Genomic DNA, 24,209 nt, shown 5'->3' with positions numbered 1-24,209 from the left:
TAGTAGGGAGTATAATAAAATTGTTTCTATTATCAAAAAAAATTTGCTCATTTTATGTACTGACACTGTTACTAATAAGATTTTAGAAAGAGGAGTGTCATATGTGGCCAAAAAAGGTAAATCTTTACATGATTTATTATCTCCTAGTTTCTTTCAGTCCCCTAGGATCCATAATAACTATTGGCTTTCCCAAAAAGGATTTTTTATGTGTGGGAAGAAGCGATGTACGGTATGTAAATATACGTATAAAACTGCGTGTGTAAAGAGTTATGCTTCACAATGTTCAGTTAACATAAAAAGCTATATGAACTGTGACACACACCATCTTGTATACTGTATTAAATGCACTGCATGCCAACTAGACTACATCGGCTGCACTATTCGAGCAGTTAAAGTTCGTGTCTCTGAACACATATCTGATAGTGGTAAAAGTCTGGAAAATGGATCAGGAGCCTCTAAGCATTTTTCTTTAGTGCATGGAGGTAATCTTGAGAGCATGGTTTTTTGTGGGTTGGAGATGGTTAACAAACCCCCTAGAGGTGGTGATTGGAGAAAAAAACTCCTCCTTAGGGAGGCTTATTGGATTCTCCAATTTAATTCTCGTACACCCCAAGGTATGAATATGAGATCTGATCTCACTTATATTTACTAAGTTCCTCCCACTTTTTTGTATACATCTCAGACTTTACATTTGTTTCAAAAATTGTTTCTATATGAAAAGTATATGTATATGCCGTTCTACGCTTCATTATAACATTTCCCATTTCCATCTTAATTAGATACTTACCTTCGGCGTTTGTCTCTTCTTGGGTCTCCTTATTTTCTTCTCTGATGGACAGCTGTGTATTCGCTTATCTTCATTTTACTTCATGGGGAAATTTACCATCTGATTACAGACGATGTTTATCCGCTGTTCGTGGAGTTAAACCCTATTGGTCCAAATGCGGTCACGTGTTTCAGCTCTGTCATGAATGAATCTTCAGTATCGTCATCTCATTGGACGACAGCCGTCAGACAGAGGATTTCTATTGGTCTAATCCTGTCACGTGACCTGGTTCTTTTCATGAATGGACCTCCGCTATTAGTACACTACGGGATGTTTGTGTAGGAGTTTTATTGCCATCATTGAAATGGACTATGATTTTTCTAACTCCGTTCATTCTAGAATGCCATTGTAGTAGGATGGACTTATCTATTAGTCGTTCGTAATTATTTCAAACATTTTGTCTTTTTGCAGCTCAGAAATTTGCCCTCATTATATTGGTCTTTAAATGAAAGTTTTCCACTTTTTGTAGGTGTATATTCTTACATGTTCCATTCTATATGGATATATGGGTGTCATAAATATAAAAACATATGTGAAATTTTTAATTCTAATCCATATGTAGTTGCATATGAACTACTCCATTTAAATCTATGGTGCTGTTATTTTCTGACATCGTGGGTGTGCTTAGTTTCTAGACACAGGTCTTACTAATTAATGATTGTGATTACTTCCTTTATATACTAGTCAGTTTGTATTTAGTCTAGGATGCCATGACTAAGGAACTGGGTGTTCCGAAACGCGTTGGCGTTTTTTAATGTTTTTTGTTCTGTTTTTTCATTTCTTTTGCACTGTCTGTATTTTTAATATTTAATACAAATGAAAAGAACTGCAAGTTGTTGGAGTGAGTTTAGGAGAGTATCTGTTGGTCTGGGGTCTGTATTATTATAGTTTAGGGAGTCTGGTCTGCTGTCTGTATTTATTTAGGGGGTCTGATCTGGGGGTCATCATTTGCTTATGGCAACTAGTTTAAGAGCTATATTAATATAGGGGTCTGATCTAGGGTCTATAGTTGTTGGAATGAGTATAGGAGAGTATCTGTTGGTCTGGGGTCTATGTTAATATAGTTTATTATTTATAGATTATGAATAAGGGTTTTTAATCCAATCAATAGTGAAATCACCGTCGAGTATGGCCCTTGTCTCGGTTAGCATTGCAGGACACTGTACTGCAGTCTCACCAGAATTCAGAGGCAGTGTGCAGGTGTAAAATTTCCAAAAGAGCTGGAAGCATTAAGGATGTGACTAAAAATGAAAGAAGTGTTTCCAAGCAGCAGAAGTAAGTAGCATAGATGAACCACATTTGTCTCAAATTCTCTCAAAGTTTTGGTTTCAACCTGGAGGCCCAGGGGGGACACAGAAACATAGCAAAATGTCTCATGCTCCCTCGGTTCCCTTTCTAGCATCCTGTGTGACCTCATTGGCCCCAGGGGACTGCTGAGACCTGTTATTGGGACTTTGCAGTCTGTGGAGCATATTATACTGTACGATGACCACTATGGAGCATATTATACCATGTGGGGGCCACTGTGGAGCATTCAATCATGCAAGGGCCACTGTGGAGCATTATATCATGCAAGGGCCACTGTGGAGCATAATATACTGTGCGGAGCCACTGGGAAGCATTATACCATGCATGAGCCACTGTGGAGCATAATATACTGTGCAGGGGCCACTGTGGAGCATTATTCTTTGCAGAGGCCACTGTTGAGCACTATACCATGCAGTAGCCACTGTGGAGCATATTAGACTGTGCAGGGTCCACTATGGAGTACATTATGCTGTACGTGGGCCACTGTAGAGCATTATACAATGCAGGGGCCACTGTAGAGCATATTATACTTGTGGGGGCCACGGTGGAGCATTATACTGTGTGAAGGCCACTGTGAAGCATTTTATCATGCAAAGGCCACTTTGGAGCATATTATCCTGTGCGGGGCCACTGTGGAACATTCTACCATGCAGGAACCACTGTGGAGCATATTATACATACAAGGGACATTGAGAAGCATTATACTGCACAGAGACCACTGTGGAACATAATATACTGTGCAAGGGTCACTGTGGAGTATTTGCAGGGGCCACTGTTGAGCACTATATCGTGCAGGGGCCACTGTGGAGCATATTAGACTATGCGGGGCCCACTGTGGAACATATGATACTGTGCACAGGCTACAATGGGGCATTATGCTATGCAGGGACCACTGTGTAGCATATTATACTGTGCATGGGCCACTGTGGAGCATTATACCATGCAACTTAGGGCCACTGTAGAGCATATTATACTGTGTGGGGGCCACTGTGGAGCATTATACTGTAGGGCCACTGTGGAGCATATTGTACTGTGCAATGTCCCATGTGGAGCATATTATACTGTGGGGGCCACTTTACAGCATATCATACTATGCGAGGGTCACTGTAGAGCATTATACATTGATGGGGCCATTGTGGAGCATTATACTGTGCAGGGGCCACTGTAGAGTATATTATACTGTGCATGGGGCCACCGTGGAGCATATTATCCTGTGCGGGGCCACTGTGGAACATTCTACCATGCAGGAACCACTGTGGAGCATATTATACATACAAGGGACATTGAGAAGCATTATACTGCACGCATTATACTGCACAGAGACCACTGTGGAACATAATATACTGTGCAAGGGTCACTGTGGAGTATTGGCAGGGGCCACTGTTGAGCACTATATCGTGCAGGGGCCACTGTGGAGCATATTAGACTATGCGGGGCCCACTGTGGAACATATGGTACTGTGCACAGGCTACAATGGGGCATTATGCTATGCAGGGGCTACTGTGTAGCATATTATACTGTGCATGGGCCACTGTGGAGCATTATACCATGCAACTTAGGGCCACTGTAGAGCATATTATACTGTGTGGGGGCCACTGTGGAGCATTATACTGTAGGGGCCACTGTGGAGCATATTGTACTGTGCAATGTCCCATGTGGAGCATATTATACTATGGGGGCCACTTTGCAGCATATCATACTATGCGAGGGTCACTGTAGAGCATTATACATTGATGGGGCCATTGTGGAGCATTATACTGTGCAGGGGCCACTGTAGAGTATATTATACTGTGCAGGGGCCACCGTGGAGCATATTATACTGTTCATGGGACACTGTTGAGCATATCATACTGTGCAATGGACATTGTGGAGCATTACACTGTAGGGGCCACTGTGAAGCATATTATAATGTGCAAAGGGTCACTGTGGAGCATATCATACTTTGCCGGGGCCACTATTGGAGCATTATGCTGTGCAGGGCCACTGTAGAGCATATTATATTGTGCAATATCCACTGTGGAGCATATTATACTGTGGGGGCCATTGTACAGCTTATCATTGTGCGGCTGTCACTGTAGAGCATTATACTGTGTGTGGGCCGCTGTGGAGCATATTATACTTTGCTTTGGCCATTGTGGAGCATTATTCTGTGCAAGGACAACTGTGAAGCATATAATTGTGTGCAGGGGCCACTGTGGAGTGTTATGCCATGCAAGGGCCACTGTGGAGCATTATACTGTGTACATGCCACTGTGGAGCATTATACCATGCAGGGGCCACTGTGGAACATTATACTGTGTAGAATGTTATACTGTGAGGGTCACTGTAGAGCATTATACAGTGATGGGGCCACTGTGGAGCATTATACTGTGCAGGGGCCACTGTGGAGCATTATACCATGCAGGGCCACTATGGAGCATTATACCATGCAGGGGCCACTGTGCGATGGTCACTGTGGAGCATTATACTGTAATGGCCACTGTTGAGCATATTATACTGTGCAGGGGCCACTGTGGAGTATATTATACTTTGTAGAGGCCACTGTGGAGCATATTATACTGTGCAATGTCTGCTGTGGAGCATAATATACTGTGGGGGCTATTGTTCAGCATATCATACTGTGCGAGGGTCACTGTAGAGCATTATACTGTGCGGGGGTCACTGTGGAGCAGATTATACTGTTCAGGGACAACTGTGGAGCATATAATTGTGTGCAGGGATTACTGTGGAGCATTATAGTGTGCAGGGGCCACTGTGAAGCATATTGTACCCTGCAGGGACCGCTGTGGTGCATTATACTGTGCAGCATTTCATACTGTGCGAGGATCACTGCAGAGAATTATACTGTGCGGGGGCTACTGTGGAGTATATTATACTGTGTATGGGCCACTATGGAGCATTATAGTGTGCAGGGGCCACTGTGAAGCATATTGTACCCTGCAGGGACCACTGTGGTGCATTATACTGTGCAGCATTTCATACTGTGCGAGGATCACTGCAGAGCATTATACTGTGCGGGGGCCATTGTGGAGCATTATACTGCACAGGGGCCACTGTGGAGTATATTATACTGTGTATGGGCCACTATGGAGCATTATAGTGTGCAGGGGCCACTGTGAAGCATATTGTACCCTGCAGGGACCACTGTGGTGCATTATACTGTGCAGCATTTCATACTGTGCGAGGATCACTGCAGAGCATTATACTGTGCGGGGGCCACTGTGGAGCATTATACTGCACAGGGGCCACTGTGGAGCACATTATACTGTGTATGGGCCACTATGGAGCTTTATATCATACAGGAGCCACTGTAGAACATATCATACTATGGGATAGTCACTGTGGAACATTATACTGTAGGGGCCACTGTGGAGCATATAATACTATGTAGGGGCCACTGTGGAGTATATTATACTGCGTATATGCCACTGTGAAGCATATTATACTGTGTAGGGCCACTGTGGAGTATATTATATGTGTAGGGGTCACTTATTTATATCTGGTGTAGTGTTATTATAAAGGTCACATCTTGGGTTGTATTTATTTCTGTCATCTGTGACATATTTCTGGCTCTGGTTTGGGATCTGTATTCATACTGGTGTCTGGTCTAGGTCTGTATTTATTCTGGGATCTGGGCTCTGTATTTATTCTATTTATTCTTGGAGCCTACATTATTTCTGGAGTCTTTTTTCTTTCTTTCTGGAGTTTAATCTGGTTTATTTTGGGGTCTGATCTGCAGTCTGTACTTATTCTAGTGTCTTTTCTGGGTCTGTAGTTAATTATGGATCACATTCAGTGTCTACATTTATTCTGGGGTCTGTTCTTGGGTATGTATTTGTAACTATTTTACATTCGTTTTGGGGTCTTTTCTTGGTCTGTGTTTATTTTTGGGTATAATTTGGGGTCTGTACTTGTTCTGGGATCTTGTCTGGGTGTGTGTTTACTCTGGAATTTGGTCTGGACATCTATATATATTCTAGGTCGTTATCTGGAGTCTGCATTTATTCTAGGGTCTCACTTATGTCTATTTTTTATTCTAGGATCTTATCTGGACTTTGCAATTATTCTGGGGTCTTCTCTTAGATTCTTTAATAGTTTAAGGAGGTCCCTGTTCTTAGGTTTGACATGGGTCTGCAATTATTTTGATACTGTACTTGTTATTAGTGTTGGGTCTGTATTCATTTTGTAGTAGGGCTTAATTCTGCATACATAATAGGTCAGTGTTTGTGGTCTGAAATCATGTCTTGACTTCTTGTCTTTTCTGTTTGTTCCTACTGGAAGAATGATCAAGTCTAGAAATCTTAAACCATGATGAGAATTTAAAAAAAAAAAAAACAATAATTCTCAGATACAATAAAATATATATAATCAATATTAATTTTTAGTAACAAATAAGTCAATTTCATTATGTTGCAAAGAATAAAAACAATTACAATCAATCAAAAAAGCAAATGTGGTGCACACGGATGGCAAATTTATAACCACAACATAATTTTATAATAACCACATGATAGAGTCATACAACAAAACTAAAGCCCAATGAATTCTTGCAAAAGATATAGCACAAAGTAACAGCCAATGAATAAAAGTGCACAAGTGCAATGTGCAAGGTACAAACAACTACAACCAAGGGCTTATCACGTATAATCTGTTATAGGATAAATCACATAATCAATAACAACCAGCCATCCTACCAAGGAACCTGTGACTACATAGACCACCAACTCATTTTGATTATATATGATTTATTGTATCTGAGAATTATTATTGGTTTTCTATTTGCGCTTCTTCTTGGAGTTCTCTTGCTTTATATATATATATATATATATATATATATATATATATATATATATATATATGCTTATGAGACCTGATATTCTTTTTGGATTAAATTATGATGAGAATTTGGCTGGTGCTATAACATAATACTTATATACATGTACATTATATTCATTTGTCCATGCAACAACGTTTGATAAACATATCTGGGGGGATGCAACCAAAAGAATGGGTAAGGATGGACATATTTGTAAAAATACTTTTGAAAAACAGTTTTAATTTCCTATAGTTACTTAAGGCTCAGCTTACACTGGAGCTCACAAATCCAAATCTGTTAATATATATTATTTCTGTAATTAATAGCCCTTATGTAGCTTTAGGTTATGAATCCATTAATATTTATGAATACTATATGGATAAGGTACAAACATACTGTACGATACTTTTACTAGAAAACTCTAGATTCTGATAGAATAGAAATAGGTCTTTGTATGAAGTTGCAAAGTTAGCCTTATTCTAGGGATGATTCAGCATATACTGTTATCATATTGAAAGACTGCGTGTAGCATCACAATATGCTGAGGTAACAAACTATTCTACTATTATATCGTTAGCAGACATTATAGAATCCCTGACATAATTATTTTGTTAGAAAGATAACACAGTGGGTGTAACTAAGAAAGAGAACCAATGAGGCTGAGTTTTCTGGGGCTATGGCATCCGCAGCTCTATAAAAGTTTGAGTCAAAGGTGGCTAGTTACGGACTGTCCAGATCATCTGCACTGACCTGAACCAACCATGACTTTCTCTGAAGCTGAGAAGGCAGCCATCACCTCCATCTGGGCCAAGATTGCTGGCCATACTGATGAAATTGGAGCTGAGGCTCTGGAGAGGTAATAAAAACCTGTTTTCTTAGCATTTACATGATTAGCAATTTTTTATAGTGTATTATTTTTTATGAATTTTTTTATAGTGTATTAAGAAGTATCCTAATCATATCTGTTTAGCTAACCATAACCATTAGTTTAATATCAGCCAAAAATACCAATGTCATTGAGACTAATTGTCCATCTAATGATTACAATGGTCTTGTGACTATCCCCGATGGAATGGACTTTCTACTTCTCTCTACTAATAAAACATAATAAAAGCTTTGCATAACCATATAGTTGTTCTCAATACCTTTAGACTAATATAATATTTTTAGCATATATAATTTACAAATGATGCAAATTAAAGGGATTGTCTCACAATGATGCCAGATTTGCGGCTTTGTCCAACTGGCTTTGTTATGGGGCAATCCCTTTAATTATCATATAGTGAAGATGTCTAAACTCATTCTATGTTATATGTTAATATCATAAATCCAGCCAATATCTTCATAGTGAAGTACTTCTAAAGTGGAATAGTAATGTATCATAATATGTAATAGCCTATATTCATTGTATGATCTTTTCCTTCAGGCTCTTCCTGAGCTTCCCTCAGACCAAAACCTACTTCAGCCACTTCAACCTGGCTCATGGCTCCAAGGATCTTGCCAGCCATGGTGGAAAGGTTCTGAATGCCATTGGTAATGCTGCCCAGCACCTGGATGACATTGACCATGTTCTGTCCAACCTCAGTGATCTGCATGCCCAGAAACTCAGGGTTGACCCTGGCAACTTCAGGGTAAGTTACCGAATCATATAATTAATATGACACAGCAAACTTACAACTATGATTTTTTTTATTCTAGTGACCAGTTGTATAGTTTTAAATGTTTGCATTGACTTAACCCATTTTGAGATTTTGGGGAATATTTTGCATCAGAATTTATAAGGCTAAACCAGGACTGATACCAATGCACACTGTTCCATTATACCTAATCTTTATAGGTTCCACTTCAGGTTTTGGCTTACAAATACAGATGCAAAATATTGACCATGATTTCCTGAATTATTAAGACCTTATCCATATGTTAATAAATATCTGCTTCATTATATACATGGAGTAAAGTAATTTATAGAAATGTTTTACATGTCAGACATATTGGACAGTTGTCTGATCTACTTTACAACAAAGTTATGCTTCAAATATATACTAAAAATAATCTTGGATAAAATATTGATGCCCATTATTGATAATCACTCAAAATTCATTTAATGACAGCTAGTGCGGGCACTTTAGTAAATACATTGATCTATGTCAGAAGAGCCTTAAAGATGTGATTAATATCCGTTTGCTGTTATCTTGATTCCTAATGACAATCTCTTTCTCTTGTAGCTGCTGTCCCACTCCATCCAGGTGACCCTGGCTTCCCACTTCCCTCAGGAATTCAATGCTACTGCTCAGGCTGCTTTTGACAAGTTCTTGGCTGTTGTGTCCGCCGTCCTGGTCTCCAAGTACAGATAAATTGGATGTCACCGACTTGTTAACATGACTTTGCCAGTTATGTAATAAAGCTCATTTCACCAGCACACAGTGGTTTATGTCATCATTCTGTTTTGATTTGGACAAATAGTTGTATAATTGTGAAAATGTGATGTCCAACTTAAAGGCGATGTCCAAGACTTCATATTAATTGCTTATCATAGGACCCATGGGGGTCCGACAGTTGGCACACAGCCAATCAGCTGATATCTGCAACATAGTTCAGAGAGGTAGACAGACAGATAGAACATCAATATGAAGTCTTGGAAAACCCCTTTAAATACAGACAGAGGCCTAACATGAAAATCATGAACCCCATTGCAAAATCTGTTCCAGGCCATCTAACTATAATGTATTGTTTGTAGCACTGGTCTCCCCATATTTGGAAGAGCTTTTGGGCCCCCAAAGGCCCCAGGGCCCTGTGCAACCACAGCCAAGCACCCAAAGTGCAAAGTATAAAGCGTTATCATGACCGGTCTATTGGGATATTATAAGAAATTACACAACAATGTAGTAGTGTTTATAATAACTACAAATAAAATACAGCGAACTTATAGTTATGATCCCACAATATTCATCAGCTCCCATCTCTCTCCTTCTCCCCAACTCTATAATTAAGGAATCTAGCAGTATATATAGTGCCGTATTCTTTCATGGTGGCCATTTATAAAGTGTGTTGGCCTAAAATCCCAACAAGTCATTATATTAGGTTGACCTTAAAAAAGCAGCATAGTTTGCTTTTAAAAAGTTTAGATTCCTAAAAGAAACTTGATATTTCTACAAAAGAAAATATTTTATAATATAAGTTTTATTCCTTATTTAATATTGCAATGTGGTGGATCAATTATTAGAACTGTTTACACAAATTGCACAGTAGATGGGAACTTATAACTTGTTCCAAACTGATGCTATTGGCAATATATGGGTTAAATATCTTTAGGCATTTGTGCCATTGTATATGGGCCACCATTTCCTTCCCAATGTTCTGCATGCCCTCACTTGGTTTCTCATAGATGAATTCATATAATGTATTGGAAGCACACAAAGGTACAGTGGGGGCCAATAGCAAACTAGGTGTGCCATACATTTGAGCTACACAATAAAACTCTGAACGGCAGGGGCATAACTTGAGGGGGTGCAGAGGGTGCAGTTGCACCGCGGCCCAGGAGTCTTAGGGGGCCCATAAGCACTGGCATTAGTATTGAGATTGCAGCTTCCATCTGGCCCATAAGCCAAGAAGACCCACAGATTACCCCTAACCACACTAAATGTGCTTAAACTCCTTAGCACTGTGACCATCACTATCAAGAATTCGCTGTAGAGATGAGATAGGGGGCCCTGGACAAAAGATTGTATCGGGGCACACAAGACTTTAGTTATGCCACTGCTGAATGGTCACCCTCTTTTGCCCTTAAGTGGATATGTCACCAAGTAGAAACACTAGATAAATTTGATTCTTGCCATTTCCCTAAACAATTTGGTATTTGAATTTTTTAAAATCCATCCATCCATTCAAAAGATATGGCCCATTATATGTAAGCTAGCTCTGATTCTCCAAGTGGGTGTGAACCTTATGTTTTTCTATGAGAAAATTAAAGGTTGCCACCCATATGGAGAATCAGATCTAGGTCACATATAACCTTCAAAGACCCATATCTATTGAATGGGTGAACGGATTTAAAAAATAAAAACACCAATTGTTCAGGAGAATATCAAGAATCGAATTACCATATATACTCGAGCATAAGCCGAATTTTTCAGCACAGTTTTTGTGCTGAAAAAGCCCCCCTCGGCTTATACTCGATACAAGTTAAAAAAAGTGTTTTATTTCTTTTTTTTTTTTTTTTTTTTTTTTTGGGGGGGGGGGGGGTCTATGACCAGCCGCAATAGTAATGTATAGTATAGAATCTCCCATAAAATAGTAAAAAAAAAAAAAAAAAAAGCTTAAAAAAATAAAATAAATAAATTTAAGTAAATAAAAGTTGTAAATCCCTCCTTTCCCTAGAATACATATAAAAGTAGAAAATGACTGTGAAACACAAACACATTAGGTATCCCTGTGTCTGAAAGTGTCCGGTCTACTGAATATAGGGTATCTGCAGTGCTCCTGTTCCGTCGGGAAGGGGTAAATAGGAGCGGTGCAGATACCCTATATTCAGCCAGGCTGAATTCCAAGTGGGGGGAAAAAAAACTCAGTTCAGGGAAGAGGCAGACAGACAACCAAAACACCCCTTCCCCAGCACCCAGCAACTACTGCACCCAAAAACTCCGACCATTTTAATTTTTGAAATTTTCCAGTAGCTGCTGCATTTCCCCCCCTCGGATTATACTCGAGTCAATAAGTTTTCCCAGTTTTTTTTGTGGTAAAATTAGGGGCCTCAGCTTATACTCAAGTATATATGGTATGTATTTTATTTAGCCTTTTCTACTTGGTGTCAGATCCTCTTTGAGGTTAGGGCCCCATGGTTTTTGCCACCGCGTTTTACAGTCCCTGCAAAGTATATGGGATTAAAGAGAATCCTATCCACACCTTGCGGAAACATACACACGCAGTGGACATGCTGTGATTTCCAAAAATTGTTGCAGTTTCTGTATAGGTATAATGAAAGATTTCAGGTTTCACTAAAAAGCACTGCGGGAAAAATTGTAATGTGTTGCTGCACTACTTTTTTGCTTCAGCTGCAAGTGGGGCCTTAGCCTAAGGCTGAGGCTCCACTTTAAGGAAACACAGCTTTTTTTGTTGCAGATTTTGATGCACTTTTTTTGAGCCAAACCCAGGAGTGGATTGAGCAGATGGTAGAAGTATAAGTACTTCCTATATATTTCCCATTCCTCTTGTTGCCATTCTTTGCTTTGCTCAAGAAACCAGAGTAAAATCTGCAATGTAGGACCTCAGCCTTATGCATTCCTCTAGGTGTGCAGCAAGCACTTAAGTATTTTTGTTAATAATTCATATAATATGCAGAATATGTTTTTTTTCCACATATATACCTTGTATTGTTATGTTGTTCCTATGTATTACTGGTGCCTACTTATGTAGCAAAAATGCGTTTGGTGTACCTGCTCCCTTTTGCACCAACCATAGGACCATAGGTTAACCCCTGTTAACTATTAATATTTTACATATAATTTTTTAGATGCAATTTTGAGAATAAAAGAAACCTCTGATTGTTCACTATGGACAACTTCTTTGGTTTTACTTTTCACCATATTTAAAATTGCCCTCATGCTGGAAGTGCCCCTGCACAGTGCATAGCCCTATGATAACATCTTTACTAGTGACACCATGAAAAAAAACTTGCAAAATTTTATTGTTTTGTTAATGGACATTCTTTCTTGTCTAAACCTTCTTTGTGAAACTTTGCACAATAAAGTAGCACACTTTACTTCTAGGGAATAAGTAGATACTGAAAGAAAGTAGTTCTAGGGTAAATCAGTTAAACCTATACCTACAAGGACCAATAATAAGGCTTCGGCCACATGTGTGTTGCATGACCATTTGGGGACTCAGTCTACAATGCCACTTGAAAAACACAGAAAAAAAAGTTCTGCAATTTTGGGCAGAAACCGGGCAGAATTGCGGTGGACTCCATCTGAGTCTATGGGGTCCACAGGTTTCCATGGGTAATGACAACTTTCCATGTGTCTATAATAACAATTACCTATTTCTGAAGTTATGTTTTGGCTTAGTTATTGTGTATTGGTCCTTGCAGGTGTATATTTAACAAGTATGATTGATACCTCATTCATTTGTTATGGAGCTGTGAATTATATAGGATATTTATTTAATAAACATGTTCATAATAAACAATACACATACTGTAGGTAAACTATTGAAGTCAATTCTAATTATTATAATTATTCATGCAATTCTATATAGCCCTATGTTATGTGCATGTCATATACTGTAGCATGTCAAATAAGATAAGCAGGCTTGCAATAGCCTGGTCTGTATTATCATATAGTGTACTTCAGCCTCCCTACATAACAATGTAAAAATGAATCAGCACATTTCTGTTTTCTGGTGACATGTGAATTTTGAAGATCCATGGTGAATAGTAAATTTCAGAAAAGATATTGACTAGCAATGTCAGACTACTACTAGATTAAATTATTCTTAGTGCCCAACAATTATCTATATAGAATAGATAGATAGATAGATAGATAGATAGATAGATAGATAGATAGATAGATAGATAGATTGTATTGAGAGTCTGTACACTCAGGACAGATCATCAATAAGAATACCTAACAACCTTTATAAACAGTTCTCAGGGAGAAAGGAGTCAACTGCACTTATAGCCCCTGTTTATATGCAATTCCCCCAGGTCTGAAAACCCAGGCACAATACTGTTGCCTGTTTTGTACAGTAACATTTGTGGCTGCACCCCTCTATATTTAACAGGACTGCTGTACCCTTCATATTTTATTTATATACAAATTTATTCAAAGGTCCCCTAACCTTGCTCATGTCTACCTTAGCCCTACTCCATCCCTTTGTGGACTCACAGTAACAGTCAGAGCCATAACTAGGAATGGCGGGGCCCCGTGGCGAACTTTTGACATGGCCCCCCCCCCCAACCGACACCGACGTCGAAGACCTCAACCGACCCCCTCCTCCGCACTCTATTATGTCCCTTAGTAAGCCCTGCACACAGTATTATGTCCCTTACTGGCCCCTGCACACAGTATTATCCCCCATAGTGGCCCCTGCACACAGTATTATCCCACATAGTGGCCCCTGCACACAGCATTATGACCCTTATTGGCCCCTGCACACAGTATTATCCCCCATAGTGGCCCCTGCACACAGTATTATGTCCCTTACTGGCCCCTGCACACAGTATTATCCCCCGTAGTGGCCCCTGCACACAGTATTATACCCCATAGTGGCCCCTGCACACACAGTATTATCCCCCATAGTGGCCCCTGCACACACAGTATTATCCCCCATAGTGGCCCCTGCACACAGTATTATACCCCATAGTGGACACCCATAAACAATTATTATACTCGGAGACCCAGGGGAATAAAAACATAAAAAATTACTGTTTCTTACCTGTCTCTGGCTCCAAGGCTGTCTTCTCCGCTGGCGTCCTTATGAAATGACGTCAGACGTCACATGACCCGGGACGCAGGCCGGGTTCATGTGACGTCAGAGACGTCAGAAAGGAGGCCTGGCAGGATCGTGGAGAGGTAAGTAACACTAGCAACAAAGTGAACCAGCCACACAAAATATATGAATAAAAATTAACTTTTATTGAGTGCTCCTAAAAAGGTGTAGCAACATATATACATACAAAATATATAAACAAACATAAAACAAAATCATATAGGGGTAGACAATGCTACAAATACCAACTTGTCAGCCATGGAATGTACACTGGATGGCAACACTAATATCATAGTACAAAGGGCTCAACCATAGCTAAAACTGAAAGTGTCCAATAATAAAGTGTTGTAAATGAAAACAACAAATAATCAGTGTAATAACCCACAGATAGCTATGAGACTGCCCACATAGGATGATCCAAGATTAGCCTCCATACATACCAACAGTAACACTGTTTGTTATGTTCCCTTACCTCTCCCAATCCGCCAATCATTATACTCGGGGGTCTGCAAAGACCCCCGAGTATAATGATAGTATTTGTGGGGCCCGCAGTGTCACTTACCGATCCCGGCCCAGCCAGGATCCGGCCGTAACTGCCTATTTAAAACAAAAACAAAAACGCAGCGGTAGCGGCTGTCACCGGGCCCCCTAATGGCCCGGGCCCTGTGGCAGCCGCCTCCGTTGCCTCTATGGTAGTTACGTCCCTGGTAACAGTAATAGTACCCTTACTTGTATAATACACAGTCCTCCACACAGTATAATGCCCCTTCAATGTATGGAGGGAACTGCGGAAACAGTCAAAAACAGGACATCACCTATATTTTGACGGTCCATTACTATACACTATAGCCCCCATTCACTGGCATTAAATTTAATGCTGCCATGTGATGACTCATGGGTAGGGTTGAGCAATCAGGATCGGAAAAGATCGGATCCCGATCGACGATCGAGCAAATTTCACGATCGGGATCGGCTGGAAAATGATCAGAAATCGGATTTTGAAATTTCAAGATCAGCTCAAAAATAAAAGTGACTTTTCCCATAGAGAAGCATGGACTAGAGTTGAGTGATCGGGATCAAGTAAATTTCACGATCATGATTGGGATTGGGATTGGCTGGAAAATGATCAGAAATCAGATTTAGAAATTTCAAGATCGGCTCAACTCTAAAAGTGACTTTACCCATAGAGAAACATTGACTAGGATTGAGGGATCGGAATCGGGAAAGATCGGAACCCAATTGGCGATCTAGAAAATTTCACGATCAGCTGCAAAATGATCGGAAATTGAATTTTAAAATTGATCCTGAAATCTCAAGATTGACTCAGCCCTACAGCTCCTACTCATGGGCGTTATTCACTGTCATCACCATCGCTCCTAATTTTACTTCCCCAAGGAGTAAAATCTTCAGGTTAATACTACGGATTTACCAAAGATTTTCACAAAACTATACAAGAAAGGACATGAGCAGTACATAGGTACAGCAGTATACCGATAGATATCGTATCCTGTCCTCCAAGTGAACAAAAGGACATAAAAAATATAGCAAACCCCCCCCCCCCCAAAAAAAAAAAAAAAAAAGCAAAAACAAAACAGTAACAGCGCTACAGATTCACCCGCCACAAATTCAAGAACTTGGTTATAGGTCTCTCCCGTAAAAATTACAAAACCCAAAGGCAAAGAGCTGGTCAATAGGTATAAAAAGGCGATATAATGTGGCCAGATATAAACAGTGTTAATATAAAAAGAAAACCTATGAAGTATGCATTGCAGGTAGTAATACATATGCATTAATACATTAGTAGGTAGCAATAGAGGTTGTGGACACTCTTAGGGGCACCAGTCGATTAGATAATCATGTGAGTAGATAATAAAGTGAGTTCAAGGCTTCTCCAGAGGAGGGGGTATTGTATTGGGTCAGCGGTGAGTTGCACCTTGAGCCCCAAACCTTCTAAAATATTTGGGGGCAGCCCCTGCCTTTATATTCAGTGAGGTTATAAAGGAGAACAGAAGTAAAAAAAAATGTCTCCACATGGAGAAGGAAAGTGGGCAAGAGTCCATCCACCGTAATACTGGCAAGGAACATTGATTCATGGAGAAAAAGACAATGTGGTGTGGCCATACTTATTCATTCATTCTTCTTCTTAATGTAACATAATCTTGGTTCTTACCACTGAATATTTTTTTTTAGAATCTGGATGTCATGGCCTAGAAGACTATAACTAGTGTCGGACTAGGGTGCTTAAAGCCCACCAGTAAAATACATTCTGATGGCCCACTATACAGCTGCCTGCAAATATTACCTGACACTCATTTCCAATTTCCTAAAATGTCACCAACAAATGTATTTTTCAGTAGTAACTTGCGGCTTAGACCTTGTCTCTGACTGTTTCTGTCCTGGGACCCTATCAGTATTCTGGTGCCTGGATCTTGCCTTAAACTAGGGCCCTCTTAGCTCTGCGAAACAGGAATATATTCCAACTTGGCAGCAGAAAGACATTGCATGAGGGTGACTGGGACCTCGGCAGTATAATTTAGAACATGGGGCCCAGGGACAAAGATATTACTTTGCCTGACTCTGCACCTAGATGTCATTGGTATATTTTACTGTTGCATATAAGGTTGATCTGAATGAAATACGCTGAGTATACTGTGCCATGTCAGGGTGCCAACCTGGTTCAGGGACCTGCTGGGGAATTCACCTGTTCACCTGTGGGCCAGTCTGAGCATGCATATAACTATATATCTTATTGTACCCCTGCAAACTTATGCATTTCCCATATTTATTATCTATCCCCTATCCTACTCCATGTACGATTGATGGGATGCCCACCTCTGGGACACCAACCTGTCCTGTAGCTAAGTATTAAATGTTATTATTGGGAAATATTCTTTAATTCTTGCTGACTGCATGACACCTATCTATATTCTGTTAGGAAGCCCCATATGGCCCCTGGCAGTCACTTGTACATGTTCTCCATATGACGTAGCAAGTCAGGCTTTAATCTTATCATAGTGCAACTAGTCCAGAAGACAAAGCTTTATGCTGAGACTGTGTCAAAACTGATGATGGTGCAAAGTGGCCAATATTAGCAGCCTACTGTCAGGATAGATAAAGATGTATAGGCTCTATTGACAGCAGGTAGCTAATATACTATGCTGACGCCACATATATGAATTCTGTCCATTATGTGTTACTTTGGGTTTTGTATACGAAGTGAATTACAATGGGATAAAAATATATGGCAAGTAAATGTAATGAAAAAAGACAAACCCTTATAAAATATGGCTGCTTGGATAATCATCTTATTGCATAGTGTACTCCATCTAGTACCACAGGCAAACAGCTCATAGCGCCTTCTGTGCCCACAGCACATGCTGTAGTCCCCAGTCTGTGCCAAATCTTGTTTCTTAATCATGTGAACCCACAGTCCATCTTTTGCTTTTGAGGTCACTTGGCATGTCTGAGACGGACTCCGGCATAAAGCTAAGTAGCAGACCACAGCCAAAAACGTAAAAACATGGCGGTTTTTCCCGCAATACTTTTCACGCATAGTCCGCAGCATTTCTGTAGTTATAAATGACATGCTGTGATTTCCAAAAACTCAACGGTTTTGGAGCTCGCAGCATTTCCACTGTTAGTATATTTCTGCAATACGTGGATGGGATTCAATGAAAGTCTGTTTTGCAGGGACTATAAAAAGCTACGGTTTTACACAATGTGGAGCGCAGGCCTGTAGCATTTTACAGTCACAGCAAAGTGAATGTAACAAAGGTTTGCTAGAATCCCATCCCCACTTTGTGGGAAAATACGCTAAGTGGACATGCTGCGATTTCCAAAAATGTTGCAGTTTTGGAAATCGCAGCATGTCAATTATACTAACGGAATCGCTGGAGGTTTCCTTATAGGTATAACTGAAGCAGGAAACCTCTGCAAACTTTCTGCCTAAAGCACTGCGGGAAGAACCGTGATGCAATGCTGCCATGGTTTTTCCGCAGTGCTTTTTTGCTGCAGGACGTCCTGTAAATTTAGATCTCATTCCCCCAAATGAATCAAGCGGCAGGACAAACACGCACACTGCTCCATTTATTTTCTACAGGACTGCCAGAGGTAGCCAAGTACAGTGCCCCAACAATATCCTCTCTATACTAGAAGAAAAGCCGCACTCGCTGCAATGAAAGGTCACACATTTTTTATTATGTGCAGCATCATAACACACATGGCAGGACAGTGACTATCAGGTGCCTAGGAACATATGGCACAAGCATCATGGACATTTTAATCCCTTTAGGAGTGGGCCAATTTTCTGTCAACATAGGCATATGAGGGGGGTTTTTATGGGGGGGAGGGGGAGATATTTTGTCTTTTGTAATGGCACCATTTATTTTTTTTTTATGTATTGTGAAACTGGAAAAAAATTCTTTATAGGATGAAATAAAAAAAACATAATCCTACCATAGTTTTATGGGATTTATCTTTTACAGCATTCACTTTTGGTTAAAAAGACATGTTTATATATTTATATTTATCTCTATGGATCTGTGCAAAAAAAGTTTTTATTGGTAACATATGACCATTTGGCTGGGGCCCCACATGGGGTAATTGCAGCGGCGGGTTGCAGTCATTGCCGAATCCCTTCCACACATTGTGGAAAAATACGCACAGCAGACATGTAGCGATTTCCAAAACCATCGCAGTTTTGGAAATCGCAGCATGTCAATTATACCTGCAGAAATTCTGGCAGTTTTACTATAAGTATAACCATACATTATATACAGTTTTATTTATTAATTTGGGCAGTGACTGACATGCAGATACCAATTATGTGTATTTTTTGTTTATTTAAATATGTGAAATAGCAAAAACTGGTGATTTAAAATTTTATTTTGTGTTTTTCTTATACAATAAACTCCCTTGTGGTCATGTGTCTGAGCCCACAGAGATTAAAGGGACCGTATTGCAGATAAAAACTATGGTTGTGTGCATGAGTCCTAAAGGTAGATTTGTACATCACATTATATTCTGATACATGTGGGTTTCCACCACATAGCGAGCTGCAGCTAAAAAGCTCTGCGGGAAAAAACAGAAACACATCATGGTTTTTCTACAGTGCTTTTTACAGAAAGTCTTTCGAGTTTTCCTCTTCGGACTTTCTTCTTCAATTTTAACTATAGGGAAAGGCCAGCGTTTCCGTAGCTATAATTCATATGCTGCGATTTACAGAAATGCAACGGTTTTTGAAATCATGGCATGTCCGCTGCAGATATTTTTCTGCAATGTGTGGATGGGGTTAGCCAGAATCCCAACCACTTTGAAGGTTCAGTGTGGTCTGCCACACTAGCTTCCTGCAAAGGGCATATGAACATTCATCTATTACCATCACATCTGACCTTATGCTTACAGTAGTTGTGCAGCAATATAGTTACAGATATACACTGTAGATACATTTAAAGTGATCACATCAAATGAGCAAAATAATTAAAGGAATAGGTCTAGTAATTACCTTGGTAATAAATAAGGCATAGTTCAGATTAGCAGTACAGATGAGCAAGTAATATTCAAAATGGCCGTTTCGAAGAGCACGCACCCATAGGAATGAATGGAAGTGGCCGGCACACATACTTTGCTGCCGGCCGCTTATCCCCCTGCATGCCGACTGCGTCCATTCATTCCAATGGGTGCATGCTATTCGAAACGGGAATTTCGAATAGTACTCACTCATCTATAATTAGCAGTGATAGGAACACTAACAGACAACATGGGGTGCCAACCTTCTGACCTCATACCATGACTTACTTTCAATGGCCACCTTAAGAGACCTTGACTGCTTCATAAAGGGCTGAATTTAGGAGCTCCATAAAGGTTATCAGTTTGATAGGAGTATCAAATCATCCTGATGTCATGTATCAATAGACTTTATCATATGAGAGCTGCTTGGGTAGCTTGTTTGTCAGACTGACTGACCTGTAGAAGTTTGTGCAGAATCATCATCCACTCCACCCAGTTCTGTTTCCCTGATGGCCTCCAGATTTTATCAGACAAAAAAATGCTTTGAATGGCAGAGAACCTCTAAGAATGCTAGAAAGTTCTACATGGCAGCATGCGGAGAAGATATAATCTGCGTATTCACTATATATCGATTTATACAGATCCCTGGTAACAACGACATAATGTGCTGCATCAGATCAATTGGCCAGGGCTGATCACCGAGACCCCACACTGATCCTGGGAATGGGAATGTTTTACCCCCACTGAGAATGCAGCCCCTGGGAAAAGTGGCCAAAATTCCCTGGTGATTAGAGGTGAACCCCCACACGCATTCACTTTAGTGGAATTAGCTATTTAACCGCCTTACTATGGATAGAGGATGAATGTGTTTGGTGGCTAACAACTTTTTTTCAGTGAATGTAGAAATAAAAAAATAAAAAATAAACAAAAATAATCTAAGACAGAAATATTTAAAAAAAATTAAAAATGTTATTTTATGTCAGTTCAGTACAGTAGTGTCCAATCCGGGGGTAAATATTCATCTATTACCATCACATCTGACCTTACGCTTACAGTAGTTGTGCAGTAATATAGTTACAGATATATACTGTAGATACATTTAAGGTGATCACATCAAATGAGCAAAATAATTAAAGGAATACGTCTAGTAATAACCTTGGTAATAAATAAGGAATAGTTCAGATTAGCAGTGGTAGGAACACCAACAGACAACATGGGGTGTCAACCTTCTGACCTCATACCATGACTTACTTTGAATGGCATCCTAGGAAGTTATTCCAGTATTCCCAAGAAACATTTGTATAAGAAGTCCATGAGGTATAAGCAAAAACTAAATGCTATATGCTATGTTAATTTAATGGTATAGTTACAGATCTAATATAAGAGTAAGGGTTCATTCACATAGAGGAAAATGGCGCTTTATTTGGCGCTGAATTTTCCACAGGTTCAATGGGTTCCGCTAGCTTTTTTTTCCCACTAGTGGAATTTTCCGCAAGGCACCCCTTGAAGTCAATGGGAGGCTTTTTTTCTGAAAATTCAGCGCCAAATAAAGCACCATTTTCCTCTATGTGGAATGGACCCTAAGGCCCCTTACAGACAACCCTGGTGTGCTATCCGTGTATTTCATTGCGGAAAAAGGATTACTGAAAAATCTGCGTTTTCAAAAATGCGTGTGTTAGTTGTAGCTGTGGAACCGAAAGCACTTTCCTTATAAATTTAATACGAGGAGAAAAATGCAGAGGCATCAAAGTGCAATGAAAAATACTTTGGAAAAAAAAACACTTTTCAGTTTTTTTCCCACTGCGTTTTTTTTTTTTTTTTTACTATATTTCGCCATACGGGGCATTACTTTGAATTATGACTGTCATGGATAAAAGTCACTGTATAAATGCAAATAAGCTTTACCTTTCCAATTCACAGTAGGTGATTAATTTATCATTGTTCTAAATATTAATAACACTAGCTTCACACTAGTGTCTGGGACCCCATAGACTATAATGAGGTCTGATGGGTTTCTGCCCGGTTTCCGCAGATTTTAAGTAGAATGGGGGGGGGGGGGTGAAGGCTCATCAGTAGAGATGAGCGAACAGTGTTCTATCGAACACATGTTCGATCGGATATCAGGGTGTTCGCCATGTTCGAATCGAATCGAACACCACGTGGTAAAGTGCGCCAAAATTCGATTCCCCTCCCACCTTCCCTGGCGCCTTTTTTGCACCAATAACAGCGCAGGGGAGGTGGGACAGGAACTACGACACTGGGGGCATTGAAAAAAATTGGAAAAAGTCATTGGCTGCCGAAATCAGGTGACCTCCATTTTAGACGAATAGTGGATTTCAAATCCGGGTCATATGAGAATGTGAACTTTGTGACTATGAGACAGGGATAGCTGTACAGGCAGGGATAGCTAGGGATAACCTTTATTTAGGGGGGAATGTTATTAAAAATAACTTTTTGGGGCTCTATCGGGTGTGTAATTGTGATTTTTGTGAGATAAACTTTTTCCCATAGGGATGCATTGGCCAGCGCTGATTGGCCGAATTCCGTACTCTGGCCAATCAGTGCTGGCCAATGCATTCTATTAGCTTGATGAAGCAGAGTGTGCACAAGGGTTCAAGCGCACCCTCGGCTCTGATGTAGCAGAGCCGAGGCTGCACAAGGGTTCAAGCGCACCCTCGGCTCTGATGTAGGAGAGCCGAAGGTGCACTTGAACCCTTGTGCACCCTCAGCTCTGCTACATCAGAGCCGAGGGTGCGCTTGAACCCTTGTGCACACTCTGCTTCATCAAGCTAATAGAATGCATTGGCCAGCGCTGATTGGCCAATGTATTCTATTAGCCTGATGAAGTAGAGCTGAATGTGTGTGCTAAGCACACACATTCAGCTCTACTTCATCGGGCTAATAGAATGCATTGGCCAGCGCTGATTGGCCAGAGTACGGAACTCGACCAATCAGCGCTGGCTCTGCTGGAGGAGGCGGAGTCTAAGATCGCTCCACACCAGTCTCCATTCAGGTCCGACCTTAGACTCCGCCTCCTCCGGCAGAGCCAGCGCTGATTGGCCGAAGGCTGGCCAATGCATTCCTATGCGAATGCAGAGACTTAGCAGTGCTGAGTCAGTTTTGCTCAACTACACATCTGATGCACACTCGGCACTGCTACATCAGATGTAGCAATCTGATGTAGCAGAGCCGAGGGTGCACTAGAACCCCTGTGCAAACTCAGTTCACGCTAATAGAATGCATTGGCCAGCGCTGATTGGTCAATGCATTCTATTAGCCCGATGAAGTAGAGCTGAATGTGTGTGCTAAGCACACACATTCAGCACTGCTTCATCACGCCAATACAATGCATTAGCCAGTGCTGATTGGCCAGAGTACGGAATTCGGCCAATCAGCGCTGGCTCTGCTGGAGGAGGCGGAGTCTAAGGTCGGACCTGAATGGAGACTGGTGTGGAGCGATCTTAGACTCCGCCTCCTCCAGCAGAGCCAGCGCTGATTGGTCGAGTTCCGTACTCTGGCCAATCAGCGCTGGCCAATGCATTCTATTAGCCCGATGAAGTAGAGCTGAATGTGTGTGCTTAGCACACACATTCAGCTCTACTTCATCAGGCTAATAGAATACATTGGCCAATCAGCGCTGGCCAATGCATTCTATTAGCTTGATGAAGCAGAGTGTGCACAAGGGTTCAAGCGCACCCTCGGCTCTGATGTAGCAGAGCCGAGGCTGCACAAGGGTTCAAGTGCACCCTCGGCTCTCCTACATCAGAGCCGAGGGTGCGCTTGAACCCTTGTGCAGCCTCGGCTCTGCTACATCAGAGCCGAGGGTGCGCTTGAACCCTTGTGCACACTCTGCTTCATCAAGCTAATAGAATGCATTGGCCAGCACTGATTGGCCAGAGTACGGAATTCGGCCAATCAGCGCTGGCCAATGCATTCTATTAGCCCGATGAAGTAGAGCTGAATGTGTGTGCTTAGCACACACATTCAGCTCTACTTCATCAGGCTAATAGAATACATTGGCCAATCAGCGCTGGCCAATGCATTCTATTAGCTTGATGAAGCAGAGTGTGCACAAGGGTTCAAGCGCACCCTCGGCTCTGATGTAGCAGAGCCGAGGCTGCACAAGGGTTCAAGTGCACCCTCGGCTCTCCTACATCAGAGCCGAGGGTGCGCTTGAACCCTTGTGCAGCCTCGGCTCTGCTACATCAGAGCCGAGGGTGCGCTTGAACCCTTGTGCACACTCTGCTTCATCAAGCTAATAGAATG

The 24,209-nt window shown here is 40.9% G+C and overlaps 1 protein-coding gene across 1 annotated transcript; it reads left to right on the top strand.

Annotated features, from left to right (window-relative positions):
- The first annotated feature begins 7,654 nt into the window (after positions 1-7,654).
- LOC142217668 (hemoglobin subunit alpha-5-like) lies at positions 7,655-9,364 on the top strand. Its single transcript, XM_075286002.1, has 3 exons — positions 7,655-7,806; positions 8,377-8,581; positions 9,176-9,364. The coding sequence occupies exons 1-3, from the start codon at positions 7,712-7,714 to the stop codon at positions 9,302-9,304; spliced, it is 429 nt and encodes a 142-aa protein (XP_075142103.1). The 5' UTR covers positions 7,655-7,711; the 3' UTR covers positions 9,305-9,364.
- Positions 9,365-24,209: the final 14,845 nt, after the last annotated feature.

This window comes from Leptodactylus fuscus, chromosome 8 (genome assembly GCF_031893055.1).
Source record: "Leptodactylus fuscus isolate aLepFus1 chromosome 8, aLepFus1.hap2, whole genome shotgun sequence".
NCBI classification, from domain to species: domain Eukaryota; kingdom Metazoa; phylum Chordata; class Amphibia; order Anura; family Leptodactylidae; genus Leptodactylus; species Leptodactylus fuscus.
Note: the sequence above shows the minus strand (reverse complement) of the source record. Positions and strands in the feature narration are given on the sequence as shown.

Excerpts from the sequence above, each read along its gene's own strand:
- LOC142217668 (XM_075286002.1), top strand. The coding sequence starts at position 7,712 with ATGACTTTCTCTGAAGCTGAGAAGGCAGCCATCACCTCCATCTGGGCC. Across the intron at positions 7,807-8,376 it reads GGAGCTGAGGCTCTGGAGAG|GCTCTTCCTGAGCTTCCCTC; the intron begins GTAATAAAAACC and ends CTTTTCCTTCAG. Across the intron at positions 8,582-9,175 it reads TTGACCCTGGCAACTTCAGG|CTGCTGTCCCACTCCATCCA; the intron begins GTAAGTTACCGA and ends TTTCTCTTGTAG.